Source organism: Phyllostomus hastatus, unplaced genomic scaffold (genome assembly GCF_019186645.2).
Source record: "Phyllostomus hastatus isolate PE091 unplaced genomic scaffold, TTU_PhHast_1.1 phas_contig_495, whole genome shotgun sequence".
NCBI lineage: Eukaryota > Metazoa > Chordata > Mammalia > Chiroptera > Phyllostomidae > Phyllostomus > Phyllostomus hastatus.
The window spans coordinates 9,921,680-9,935,523 of NW_025333895.1; the positions used below are offsets into that span (position 1 = coordinate 9,921,680).

Consider the following 13,844-nt stretch of genomic DNA (forward strand, 5'->3'; position numbering starts at 1 on the left):
CAAGGGCTTCCCTGAAGAGGTGGTGTTGAGACTCGAGGAAGGTGGAGAAGCCAGCCACACGGATGCCTGAGCTGAAAGCGTTTCAGGGAAGGGACAGACTAGGGCCCAAGGCAGGACTGGAGATGAAGAGGACAGACCCAGAGAGACAGGTGTGGGTGAAGGTGGGTCAGGTTGGGTGATCCCAGCCATGATGGGTGACTGCTCCTGAGCCCCCTGTCCTGGGCTGCAGATAGAGCTTGGGGGACCCTAGCCTGCCACAAGCTGACTTAGGTTGCCCAAAAGGAAAATGGAAGGTTTCTTGGTACTTAGGGTCATCCATTCCCTCCTCTGTACCTGTGTGCACCATCATCGATTACAGACTTAGTGGCATTTTCCTGGGTTTTTCTCCCCCGAGACTGAGCCCTCACGGGGTTGGGGGCAGATGAATCTTCAAGTTGGCCTCCTCAGTTCTTGTTTCTAAGACTAGCCAGAGAACCCCACTTCTGCCCACGATTTTCTCCTTGCCTCCCAAGGCATAGGTGGAGGTCAGGATATGGGTGGCCTAAGCCAGTGGAGCCCAGGGAAGGGTGGGGCGCAGGAAAGGTCTTGCTCTGTGCACAACTGAGTGGCAGGCGGGCAGACAGGCAGGTGCTGGGCATGGAGCTTGGAGTGATCAGGGACACTGCCCGGCTGCGGCAGCCAGGCACCCACCCCCTTAACCAGGGCACCCCGAAACGGGGGCACCCCTGCTCACGCGGACGTCCCTCACAGTCCCAACAGGCTCCTGGCTAGAGCACCCCCGAGCCGCGGCACTGCCCCTAATCGCCGCGACTCCCATAAGCGCAGCAACTAAGTCCATCTGAGGCGACGCTCCCAGCGAGACATCCATCCACGTTGGGGCATTTCTCCCCATCGGGACATTCCCCTCCCCCGCCTCCGGGCAGCCATCGCAGTCCGGACACCGCCCCCAGCTCGGGCATCGCCGCCCCTCACTCGCACAGCTCCTAACCGGGAGCCCTCCCAGATGGGCGCACCCCCGACTGGGGCACCGCCCTAGGACGCAGGGCAGGACCCGCCCTCTGTGAAGGCCCACGGAAAGACGTGTCCGGGGTTAGAGGTCAAGGGTCCTTCTCCGACCCCGGCCAGCCCGCCAGAATGCCTAAGTAGAACTAGAAGGTATCTGTGAGAACGTGGGGACGACGGCCCCGGCCGCGGCGCCTCCTGGAAGGCCGCTCCGCTTGACCCCCATCCTCGCCCGGCCCGCGCGACCCGTTCCGTCCGGCGCAGGCCTGCGCCGTGGACGCCGCTGTCTAGGCCGCAGCGCGCAGGCGCAGGCACCGGCGCAGGCGCAGAGGGGCGCGGCCGTCCCGCCCCGCCCTGGGCCGCGAGGCGCGGGCGGGGCGATGGCGCGCGGGAGGGGCGGGGCCACGCTGCGGGCCCGGGCCATGGCCGCCGCCGATGCTGAGGTGAGGAGCGGAGCCGGCCGGCCGGCGGCGGGCGCGGGCGGGCGACGCGAGGCTGGCGGGGTGGCGCGGGCGCGGGAGGGGGCTCCGCGCGGGCGGGTGGGGGGCGCGGCGCTGGAGGGCGGGCCCGCGCCTCGCCGCCGCTGCCGCCGCGCCTCAGGCCGAGGCCGGGCCGGGCCGAGGCCCGGGGCGTGCGGGCCGCGCGGCGCCGGGCGCGCTTTGTGCGGGCGCGGGCGGGGGCGGGGCGGGCGCGGGCGGAGGAGGCGGAGGGGGCCCGGCGGAGCCCGCGGGCCGCGAGGACAAAAAGGAAAGTGGGGCGCGCCGGCCAACTTCGCGGCGCGGCCGGGCGAGGCTGTGCGCTCCCGGCGCCGCCGCGGCGCCGCTGACCTTCCACTTTGTTCCGAATAGGACGGCCGCGCCTCGAACGAAAAGTTGGCGGTCCGCGCGCGTGCCCCCGGACAATGCTGCCGGGCCCTGGCGGCTGTCAGCCCCGGAGTGCGCGGCTCGGGCGGATTTCTGAGCAGACCGTCCAGCCGGGCTCTGCGCGGAGAAAGTTCCCCTTCTTTTGTTAACGCTCTTGGCCTTCCCCTTGGCTCGTGGTCGGGGGTGGCGGCCCAGGAACCAAAACTCCGGGGAGACACCGGCTTCCCGCTGAAGGGGACGGCGGGGCGCGTCGGGTGCCCGCGGACACGCGGGAGAGCGCGGTCTCCGGGCTCCCCCGGGGGCCGGCGTGGGAAGGTGGTGACCGGGCGGGTTTCCTCGCGGCCCCCCGCCCCATGAGGTGATAACGGCGGGGACTCCCCGAGATCGGAGAGCCGAGCTGGTGCGCTGGTCTGTGGGTCTGTGCGGGTCCAGGGAGTGGGCACTCTTCGGGTGTTAATTTTCCTCTCGCATAGTTGGCGGCGTTGCTATTAGGAAACGGAAGGAGCAGGGTGGTCGTTAATTCAGTGCGAGGAGCACGCATTGAGCCGGCAACGTGGAAGGGGACGCGAAGGTAAATTGGACACCGAACTGGCTGGTAGGGGAGCAGCTCCGTAGTTAGTGCCTGATGGCACCGGGCGCTGCACAAGCCCTCCAGGTGAGTCCTGTCGTGGGGACTTGGGACTGGTGCGTCGTAGGACCGGCACTTGCCAGGGCCTGGCGCACAGTAGGGTTTTAGTAGGCATTGGATGAGCAGACGGCCCGCAAGTCTCCGGTTCCGCAGGCGTCCTGGGGCCGGAGGGCTTGACCGGGCTGGTGACCGTGACAGCCGGTGCGCACTGCGCCCTGCCTGTGGCCCGCGCTGCCAGAGCTCGCTCGTGAAAGCATGCCGTGCTCTTAGGAGGGGGTGCTGGGGTGTCCCCCTCGGCACATGAGGAAACGGGCCTCGCGAGACCCAGGGTTCCAGGGCCTGCGGCTGAGAAGATGGACGCAGGTGGTGCCGTGCCAGAGCCGCCACTTGCCAAACGCGCAGGGTACCTGCGGTCTGCGGGGGGCTTTCGGGTTGGTCCCCGCTCTGGGTTCAGGTGCCGAGCACGGGTGCAGGAGCGCCTGGAGAGTGGGTGGGCCCCGGGCCAGGGTTCACTGATCACCACATGATTAGATCACCAGAGCGGACCCCGAATCCTCTCCCACTGGCTTCCTGTCTCCTGTCTTCCTGGACCTGAGCAGCAGTCACTACTTTTTGACATTGGAAAGGACTGCTGAGTTGGTGGCTGTGTTCCCCACCTCCACGTTGTGAATTAGTAAGCGGAGCCCCAGGGGTCCCAGGGTGCCCAGGGTCACCCAGCGCCCCCCGGGGTGGGGCGGCACACTCGACTTACAGCTTTGAACCCAAGGACATGTCACTTCTCAGCAAGAGGGATCCCAGAACAATCCTGCACTTTTCTAGCTGGGTGGCTGTTGTGTGTCTTTCCTGAACCTTCCTTTTTGGTTCCTGAAGCAACATGTGCACGTGCATGCAGTTGAACAAGTCAGGTGGTGCCGAGAGAGTTTTACCAAGCCGCCCCTGTGCTGCCCTGTGGAAAGGCAGCAGCCACACGTGTAGCATGTGCTGTGTTGTGTCTTCGCCAGCGATTTCAGGGTTCACATGCGTAACACGTGTGCTGGGTAGTCGTGTCTGTCGCCAGCGATTTCAGGGTTCTCTGGCTCCCACTCGCGGTGGAGGATGATTTCAGTTCTGGCATATTCTCTCACCTAGCTAACTCACAATTTTGACTAAATCCATATCCAGCATCTTTTTTTTAAAGATCTTATTTATTTATTTTTAGAGTGACAAAGAGGGAGAGAGAAAGAGAGAGAAAAACATCAACACGCAAGAGAAAGTCGCCCCTAACTTAGCCCACAACCCAGGCATGTGTCCTGACTGGGAATCGAACCCAAGACCTTTTGGCTCACAGGGCCAGTGAGCCACACCAGGCAGGGTCAGGTCCAGAACCTTTGTCAGTCTGTTCAGATCGTCATTGTGCCATCTGAGCTGTGCCATATAGTTCTTCATTTATTTATTTATTTATTTATTCATTTATTTATTTATTTTTAGAGAGCGGGAAAGGGAGAGAGAAAGAGAGGGAGAAAAACATCAATGATTGCCTCTCATGTGGCCCCCACCAGGGACCTGGCCCACAACCCAGGCCTGTGCCCTGACTGGGAATCGAACCGGCAACCCTTTGATACACAGCCTATGCTCAATCCGCTGAGCTATGCCAGCCAGGGCAAGTTATTTTTTTTTGTACAGGGTTTTTTTCTTCCTTAGAGTAAGTGATTGTCTTATTTTTTGTTAGTTCAGTTTCTTTTGAACCTCAGAATAATGTTCTCACACCTATCATTCTGTACAACCTTTCTCATTTTAGGGCCCTGCTGGGTAGCTCAGTTGGTTGTAGCATTGTCCTGATGTGCCAAGGTTTTGGGTTTGATTCCTGGTCAGGACACGTACAGGACTCAACCAGTGGGTGCATCAATAAGCAGAACAACAAGTCGATGTTTCTCTTTCTCTTTTCCTCTCTATCTCTGATAGATAAACTTAAAAATAAATGTTTCTCATTGGAAGTTTTCACCACTTGGGCACGTTAGCTCGCCAGCGTTCTGGGTGCTCTCCGGCCACCCTGCCCGGTGAGGGTGCCCGTCCTCCTGGCTGCTGCACAGCGTCACCCTGGGGAGTTCTCCCCTTCCTGGGGAGCCGGACCGGCTCCCTGTGCTGGCGCTGGCACCCAGGCTCCAGGCCCTGCGGTCCGCTGGGACCTGCATGTCTGACCACGCTTGAAGGCGAGTTGGGCTGGGCTCGGCATTCCCGGCGGGAAGAAATGTTGATTTTGAAGTTACCATTCCAGCACCTTCTAGTTTTCGTTGTTGTTGTTGAGAAGTGAGTTTGATTCTCAATCCGTGGTGAGTGCCCTTCCCACTTCTAACTTGGCTTTGAGGATTGTTGCCCCCTAGGTTTTCCTGGTTTTCATGGTTTGCCTCAGTGGGGGCTCTTTTGCATTTATCCTGTGGTGCATTAAATGGCCCCAGAAACTGCAGGTTGACGCCTTTTCGTTTGTAGGAAATTTCTGGACGAATACGTTTGAGATTGTTCATGCTCTACTGTTTTCTCTGTTCTCCTTTTCCAATTCCTTTACTTGGGTGGGACTCTTAGTACTCTAGTTTTCAAAATGCCTTCTTGTTGTCATGTATCGATCTTTTTGTTCTACTTTTTGGGAGAATTTTTTACTATTTTCCAGTTCCACTGAATATTTATTTACTTATAAAAGGTTTCATTCTCTTTTGAGAGAGGGGGAAAGGAGACTGAAAGAGAGGGAGAGAAACATCGATGTGAGGTTGCCTCTCACACACCCCCTGCTGGGGACCTGGCCCACAACCAAGGCATGTGCCCTGACTGGGAATCGAACCAGCGACCTCGTGGTTCGCAGGCCGGCACTCAGTCCACTGAGCCATGCCAGCCAGGGCTGTCCTTTTTTAAATACCTCCTGTTCTTGTTTTATGTGTACACTGTCTTTGCTTACCTCATTTCAGTTTAATTTATAAAATTACAGTTAAATTTTAAAAATTATTAGAAATGGTTGTTTCCTGCATTTTTCCTGTTTTCCCTGCATGCTCTTTGATGTTGCATTTTTTTGGTCTCTTCCTTTCATGCTGGAAACCTTCCGTGTCTGGTGACTCCCTTGGCTGTTCATTCACCTTTAAGGGTCAAGTAATGGAAACGGAAAGCTGTTTGGGGTCCTGCTGACCTGCTGCAGGGCGGTGGCGCTCGCTGTTGTTGGCTGTCCTCTGGGGCCCACTGTCTGCTGGGTGGTTTCCTCGGGAAGGGGTCTGCCAGCGACTTGCCTTCTTGGTGTAAGTGGATGTTCCGGAAGGTTAAAGGTGGGGGTGGTCCGGGCGGCCTGCCCATGGCTCGGTGGATAGACTTTTCCTCTTGTCCCTGTGTGCAGTGGAGGACCTCACTCCCGTGTGTCCTGGCACCCACCGTCCCCCAGCGTGGCCCAGACCCAGCGGAGTGTCTCAGCGCTCCCCTCTGTGCTCCCAGGGCTGCAGGAGAGGGCGCTTGCCTGAGTGTGCGGGGGGGGGGGGGCCTGGGGACCTGAGAGCCCAGCATTCCTGACCTGGGCTCTTACACCCACCCCGTTTTCGCTGCAGGCGTCACCCCCCACTTCTGAGCCCTCCCGTGATTCTGTGGGGTCCGGCGCCCTGCTTCTCAGTGGTGACCCATCCTGCATCTTCCTGTTCACGTTTGTGTAGTGTTTTTCACATCTCCCAGGAGGAGTTTGTTTCTCTCTCCTCTTCTCTTGTTGGTTGGTTTTTGACAAGAGAAGGGGGTGGAGTGTCCGTCCTGCCATCTAGAAATCAGAGGCATTTACTCGCAGTCTCGAGAAGCGACGTTTCAGGAGCACCGAAGGCACAGCATCCTGGGGAAAGAAAGGGCTGCCTGTCCCAGCCCTCACGGTGCAGCAGGAGAGGCCCCGCAGTCCTGGCCACCCACAGGGGCGTCCAGGGCAGCCTGGTTGCTGGAGACCCCACCTGTGGTCAGTGCCAGCGTGGGGCCTGGGGCCCTCGCTTCCTGCCTCTGCTTCCTGTCATGTCATGAGCAGTTTTGTGTATCTGACCACATTTTACTGAGTTTGTCTTTGAACGTAATTTATAGCATAAGAAGCATATTTTGGGCTTTTCCCTTTAGGAACTCTGTGTTCTTTGTCATTTGCATTTGTCACACGTGAGCTTGGGCTTGCAGTGTTTGACAGGCAGCTTTATCTTGATCGGGGGCAGCAGGTCGCGTGGGGGGAAGTCAGTGGGGCCCAGTGGTCCTGGCAGGTGTGATGCAAACACCATCAGCTCCAGGACTGGGGAACCCTCCCGTTTCCTGCTCTGCTTTTGTGTAGCCTCTGGTATTTTCACTGGTCTCTTAGAGAAAGTCTCTTTGACGATTGTGGATTTTGAAGTAGTTCTTTAACCTGTGGAATGTGGCATTTCCCTTGAGATGGAGTCTCCCTGAGTGAGCGGTCACCTTCCAATACTTTGCTGTCAGTTGGTGTTTTATTTTGGAAAAGGTTTTGGACTGCTTTCTGCACCCTGCTTTTAGTAGGTCTGTACGTTCGGGTCAGAGTATATCTGAAATGCTCTTTCCGGGGGGTCTGCGAGCACTTACAGAGCACCTTCCGTTTCTAAAGGACTCTTGGAGGTGTGGGGTAAGAGGCACAGGAGGTTTTGAGACGGGCCCCGGACTTTACGAAGTGTGAGCGTGGGATGGAGTGACCCAGCCGGAAGTGAGGTGGCACCGGGGGAGGGGGAACAGGGACGGCCTGAGCGGCCCTGCTGGGAGGCCCTGGAGCCCTTGTGAGTCGGGGTGTCGAAGGGCCAAGCAGGAATGGGAGCGGGAGGTAGCGCATGTGATCTCCAAGAAAGGATGAAGGATTTTAGCGAGTTTAGAAGATTGAAACTTAGGAACCCAAGAATGCCAGCTATGTCGTGTTTCTTTTCTCCCTACCGTTTCGAACGTGTGTGCTCACACCTCAGACCGGCTGTCGTCAGCGGGAGTGCGGTCTGCCCTCTCCTCGCTCCCGGCCGCGCCTGCAGCGCTTCTGACGGCCGGTGCTGTTGGGACGGAGACGTCCGGTTCCTCGTCCCTCGGTTTGGAATCGGGTGAGCCCGTGTGCGCCCGTCCACGGGATCACTGCGTGAGGAGGGGCGAGTGGGCCCACGGGAGTACTGGGTGAGGAGGGGCGAGTGGGTCCACGGGATCACTGGGTGAGGAGGGGCGAGTGGGCCCACGGGATCACTGGGTGAGGAGGGGCGAGTGGGCCCACGGGATCACTGGGTGAGGAGGGGCGAGTGGGTCCACGGGATCACTGGGTGAGGAGGGGCGAGTGGGTCCACGGGAGTACTGGGTGAGGAGGGGCGAGTGGGTCCACGGGAGTACTGGGTGAGGAGGGGGCGAGTGGGTCCACGGGAGTACTGGGTGAGGAGGGGCGAGTGGGCCCACGGGAGTACTGGGTGAGGAGGGGCGAGTGGGTCCACGGGATCACTGGGTGAGGAGGGGCGAGTGGGTCCACGGGAGTACTGGGTGAGGAGGGGCGAGTGGGTCCACGGGAGTACTGGGTGAGGAGGGGCGAGTGGGTCCACGGGAGTACTGGGTGAGGAGGGGCGAGTGGGCCCACGGGAGTACTGGGTGAGGAGGGGCGAGTGGGTCCACGGGATCACTGGGTGAGGAGGGGCGAGTGGGCCCACGGGATCACTGGGTGAGGAGGGGCGAGTGGGCCCACGGGATCACTGGGTGAGGAGGGGCGAGTGGGCCCACGGGAGTACTGGGTGAGGAGGGGCGAGTGGGTCCACGGGAGTACTGGGTGAGGAGGGGCGAGTGGGCCCACGGGAGTACTGCGTGAGGAGGGGCGAGTGGGCCCACGGGATCACTGGGTGAGGAGGGGAGAGTGCACGAGGCGATGCTGGCTGCAGAGGCAGGGGCAAGGCACGGAGGGCCTTGTCTCCGTGGTAAGAAGCGGGCGGCCGTCCCTGTCGAGTCTGGGCCTGGCTGCTGGGTGGGGCGTGGGGTGAAGGAAGAGCCGCCCAGGCAGGGGTGGCAGTGCCTGGGGGTGGGGTGGAGGTACGGAGGGGCCCCCGGAAGGAGTCCAGGTCTGTTCGTTTAATTTTTTGAGTGGATAAGACAGCGACATGATTAAAAGTCGGAAAGTGGGAAAGAGTAGAAAGGGGAGCGTCTCCCACCTTTGTGCCCTGGCCGCTCGGTTCTGCTCTCCGCAGGCCGGCAGTGTCCCGGGCGCGGAGCACGTGCCCGCCGGCGCGCCTGCGCAGCGCTCGGGCCGCGCGGAAGCAGCCGTGGTGCGGGAGGGGCCTGCGCGCCTGTCCCAGCGTCGGTGTCCCCCGTCGGCGTCCCCCGCGCGAGGTCGGCGCCCTCCTCCCTCCGCCAGGTCACGTCAGTCTCCAGACAGGTCTCGCCCGCAGCTGTTTCCGTGCATCCTCACGTGCCAGTCAGTCACGGCACGCAGTCGGGACTTCTTTCTTCTTTCCGGGGAGGAGCACAGGGTGGCCCGTCCGCCGCCCTGCGTGGATACCCCCGATCTCCGTGCGGTGCCTGCCGCGTCTCCCTCCAGCGGTGACCTTTAGAGTGCGGTGGGCTCCTTCGTCTCCGAGGCTCCCGCAGCCTCTCCATTTCCCATCGCCGCTGGTGCTCCAGGCCCTGGGCCCCCGCTTCCCGGCGCTGTGGCCGCCGGCTGTGGGGTCGGTGTGCGCTGAGAGGCCGAGGGCCAGGCACGCGAGGTTTCCAAGACCGAATGCGGGAAAGGGGTGCCGAGTGTCTCGCTGACACTGAGAAGACTGACCGCTGCCCTGGCGGTGCGGCTCCGCGGGCCGAGCGCCGGCCTGCAGACCACACGGTGGCCGGCTGGGTTCAGTTCGGTTCCCCGTCAGGGCACAGGCCTGGGTTGCGGGCCGGATCCCCGTGGGGGTTCTCGAGAGGCAGCCACACACGGATGTTTTTCTCCTCTTTCTCCTTCCCTTCCTGTTTCACTAAAAATAAATAAGTAAAATCTTGGGGAAAAAAGACACAGCCTGTAGAAATACATTTTGGATATGTTGGGTTAAATAAAACATTAAAAATAATGTCTGTTTCTAATTCTTTTTAAAAATGTGGTGACTGGGAGACTCAGAGTCACAGATGCGGCCCAGCTTGTCCTTCCGTCGAGTTTGGTTGGACGGCCCCTGGCTGTCCTCCGTCAGAGGTGCTGGTGGGTTCGTTTTTAAAAAATGTTTTTAGCAAGAATGTGTAGTAAGTGGTATTGAGTTTTTATTCTTTAAATTCTTATTTTATTTTACTTGAAGGAACTGTTTACTTTCGGAGAGAGGGGAAGGGAGGGAAACATTGATCAGTTGGCTCTTGCATGTCCCCAGACGGGGACCCAGCCTGCAACCCAGGCGTCTGCCCCGACTGGGAATCAAACCTGCGGCCCTTCAGTTCACAGGCTTGCGTGCAGACCGCTGAGCCACACCAGCCAAGGCCTGGTATTGTGTTTTTAACTCGGGCATAATGAGTTTGTTCAGCTTGCTCTGTGAGGTCAGCAGTCCTTGGTACTCATTGCCTGGAGCCATTAGCTCACCAGGGTTGCAAAATGGCAGTCTGTCCACACTCACTGGCTGGAGCACTTCTGCGGGGAGAACCGCGGTGCTGCCGGGACACACACAGTTCCTGCGGGAGCGGGGCCGGTTCTGGATGCCACCGAGACACGGCCGCCTGACACCCTAGCCTCCTGGGAGCTGCTGGCCTGGCCAGCGGGGGGAGGTGGTTTGCTAAGCTGGTGGTTCAGATGACTTCTGTCCTGAAGTCCGGTCCTTGCGTCCCACCCCCCATTAGACTCTGGGGCCCGCCTTCCGGGGGGAGGGGGCCTGATTGCTTTCTCAGCCTTGCCGCTGGCCTGCGCCCTGAACCCCTTGGACACTGGGGCGAAGCAACATGCCATGCTTAGGCCAGTGAACGGGCCCGCGCACCCCGCCCGCAGCGCAGTCGCCCTTCTGGTCTGCCGCTGGAGGAGTGGGCTGCCACGGTCTGTCACGGGCCTGTGGTGGCTGTCACTGGCCCTTAGCGAGAGCTGGCAACAGTGAGACACTTAACCAAAGCAGGGAGCTTGTGTTTCCAGGGGGAGTTTTTACTGTTTGACACAAACACAGGGCGGGGCAAAAAGTAGGTTTACGGTTGTTTGTATGGAAAAGAGTACAATAATTCCCACATGGGTAAGCTTTTCATACACTCACAACTGTGAGCCTGCTTTCGCCCTGCCCTGTGTAGAGAAATGCGGGTGTTGTGTGCGTGTTCTCACGTGTGGCTCGAGTACCTGGGTCGGGCAGGAGCGGCACCATAACCACAGAGGCCCCCTGTGCACTTCCAGAGCCTTCCCGGGACTGACGGCTGTCTGGGCTCCGTCCTGGCTCCGTCCTGGCTCCGTCTCACCCAGCTGTAAGCCTGGTGGACAGGCCGTCATGCAGGGGGCACGGGCCCCGCCTTTCCCTCAGCCTGGCGTGTGCAAGGTCCGTCTCTGCTGTGGCTCACTGGTGCCCGGTCCCCCTCACGGCCGCGGCACATTCCGCTGCCTGACGTTGCGCTGCCTCCGGTTCCGTGTGAGTCCTTGCCGACGTCCGGTGCTGTTTGTCCTCTTCCTGTAGCCGACGTGGTCTGTGTGCCATGTGTTCCGTTGGGCGTTTCCGTGGGGACTGTGAGGTGAAGCAGCAGTATGCTTTTTGGTTATTTTGTTTAGCCACTTTTGGGATGTGCCTATTTAAACTTTCGTGGGGTTTTTTTGGGGGGATGTTCTATTTATTTTACTTAACTTTTTATTTATTGATGTTAGAGAGCGAGTGAGAAACATGGAATTTTGTGGTTTTACTTATCTGTGCATTAACTGGTTAACTACTGCATGTGCCCTGACCAGGGATCGAACCTGCAACCCTGGTGCATTGGAGGACACTCCCACCTGGCCAGGGCAAAATTTTATTTTTCTCGTGGGTGAATAACACTCCATTGCGTGGAGGTGCTGTGTGTTGTTTGTCCATTTGTCGGTGTCTCCCTTTTGGGCTGTTGTGACTCCCGCTGCTGTGAACCTTCCCGAACCAGCGTTTTCATTTCGGCGGTGGGTACCCAGGAGTGGCGTCGCTGGGCACGCAGTGACTTATTTTTGAGAAGCTGCCACAGTTCTGCACAGCAGCTGCAGCGCTTTCCATTCCTGCCGGGGACGTGTGAGAGTTCTCGTTCCTCCACCTTGTTGCCAACACTTGTTACTATCTTTTTGGTTGTAGCAATGCTGGAGGGTGTGAAGTGTCATCTCTGCTGTTTGATTCGGAGTTCCCTAGTGACTGATGACGTGGAGCGTTTTTTATTTGCGCATTGGCCTGTTTGCATGTTCTTTACAGAAATGTCTGTGGAAATCCTTGGTCCGCTGCAATTGGGTTGTCTTTTTTGCTGTTGAGTTGTAAAAGTGGTTTACCCGTTTTGAAGATTGTACATACAAATTCATTATAGATACACGATTAGCAAAGATTTCCTCCCATTTTGTAGGTTGCTTTTTACTTTGTTGATAGCGTGCTTTGAAGAGCAAACGTTTTCAATCCCGACGAAGTCCAGCCTGTCTACTTTTTCTGTTCTTGCCCCTGCTGTCGGTGCTGCACCTAAGGCCCCCTGGCCAGTCCAGTGCCGTGAGGTTGTGTTTTCTTCCAGGAGCGGCAGTTTCAGTCCTGTGTTCTCGTCTGGGCGCCTTTCGACACAGCTCATGTGTGTGGAGTGAGGCGGGCCCAGCTGTCCCAGCACCTCGGTGGGCAAGACGGCCTTGTCCACGTCGCGCTGTCCTGACGCCTGGGCCGCAGGTCCGTGGACTGTAAGTGCGAGGGCTCTTTCGGACTCGTTCCTGGGCCGAGTCCCAGGGCGCCGATCCACAGTTCTGTCCGCGTGCCAGGGGTGCCATTGTGCCGTGGGCAGTTTCGAAGTCGGGAAGTGCTAGTCCACCTGCTTTGTTTCGCTCCTCGGGGTCCCTTGCAGATCCAGATGATTTTAGGGTTAGGCTGCCCATAGCCGCAAACAGCAGCTGTCCAGGATGGTGGCGGGGATTGCGCTGGGTTTGCAGGTCACTCTGGGGAGCTCTGTTGCCCTAGCCATGCTGCGTCCTCCGGCCCATGAGCACAGGATGTCTTCCCTGTACTTAGGTCTTCTTCGGCGTCTTCCCGTGTATTCTCTTCTTGGTCGGTTTAGCTCAAGTTCTGTCAGTCTCATCGTCTCGTCGAAGAGTCAGCTTCTGGTTTTGCTGGTGCCCCTGCTTCACTCGTTCCCACTGCGAGTGAGCATCACGGCTGCTTCGGGTGGAGTCTGCAGCTTCCGGAGCTGGTGTCCGTGTGCGGTGCCAGGGTTCATCGCCCTCTGTGCGGCCTTGCTCTGGGACTGGCATCACTCACTTAAAGCCCCGACCCCCCGCCCCGGCGCTGTGGTGTCCTTCCTGCGGTGGGGGGCTGAAGGCCGTCGTCTCTCCTGCCATCAGCATCAGTAAGCAGCTGGGGCCACTTAGTGGCCTGAAGATTTGGTCAGGCCACCCGCACAGGCTGCTGTCCTCGTGTGACGGGTGGTGACGTAGGAAGGGAACGGTGGGTGACAGGTCTGGCAGTCCGTGCTTTAATGACCTCACTACAGGTGAGGCTGGGTGCCGGGGAGAGGTCGGGCTGTCTGCCTGGCTGCTGCAGCTCACCTGCAGCCTCACCACTTTCTGCAGCACGTCCCGCGGTCCCTCTTGGTCTTCTCCCTTCTCGCGGGTCGTGGCAGCCGCACATGGGCAGCTGGCTCAGGCGGGCGCCCAGATGACAGTGTCCTCTCCCTCTGGTCTCCCTCCACCACTGTCACTGGGGCGTGGTACTGTGTGTGGACTGGCGGGGGGCCCACTGGCGCAGAGGGGGCAGAGGCTGCAGGAGAAGTCCTCCTGGGAGTGGCACTGTGGGCGCCCACAGGAGCAGGCTTGGCTGAGCTGGCTTTCAGCAACGGGGGTGGGGTGGGGTGGGCGGGCAGGTCAAGGAGCAGCCGTGTGCAGAGCTGGGGTGCTGGCCACGCGACCCAGCTGCGGTGTGCTTCCTTGTGAGACAGCTGAGGGTCGGGGTGGTGGCATGTGCTCTCTCCCTCTCCCGGAGCACGCCCGCCCCTTTGCTCCCTCTTTCGTCTCCCGAGGCACCCCCCCCCTCCCGCCCTGTCTCTGGCGAGCACCACGGGCCCTTGCTGTGCCTCTGGAACCCGTCTCCTGAGCCCATTTCTTCTGCGAGTCCCTTCTCTACCCCCGTGACTTTCTAGGTACACTCTCTCGAAGTCTGAGTCGTGGCTCCCAGCGCTGAGGGTGCCGTTTGGCCGCCGGCGCACGGTGCCGTGACTCGGGTTGCCCCTCTCTCTGCTCTCAGAGCGTTGCCCTC

At 59.6% G+C, this 13,844-nt stretch overlaps 1 protein-coding gene across 5 annotated transcripts in view; it reads left to right on the top strand.

Annotated features, from left to right (window-relative positions):
* Positions 1-1,344: 1,344 nt before the first annotated feature.
* EHMT1 (euchromatic histone lysine methyltransferase 1) overlaps positions 1,345-13,844 on the top strand; it is a 93,505-nt gene continuing 81,005 nt past the window's right edge. For all 5 annotated transcript variants that reach the window (XM_045846147.1, XM_045846150.1, XM_045846149.1 and 2 more), the window contains exon 1: positions 1,345-1,445. In XM_045846147.1, the coding sequence (XP_045702103.1) occupies positions 1,383-1,445 (63 nt within the window). In that variant the 5' untranslated portion in view covers positions 1,345-1,382. The remainder of the gene's footprint in view (positions 1,446-13,844) is intronic.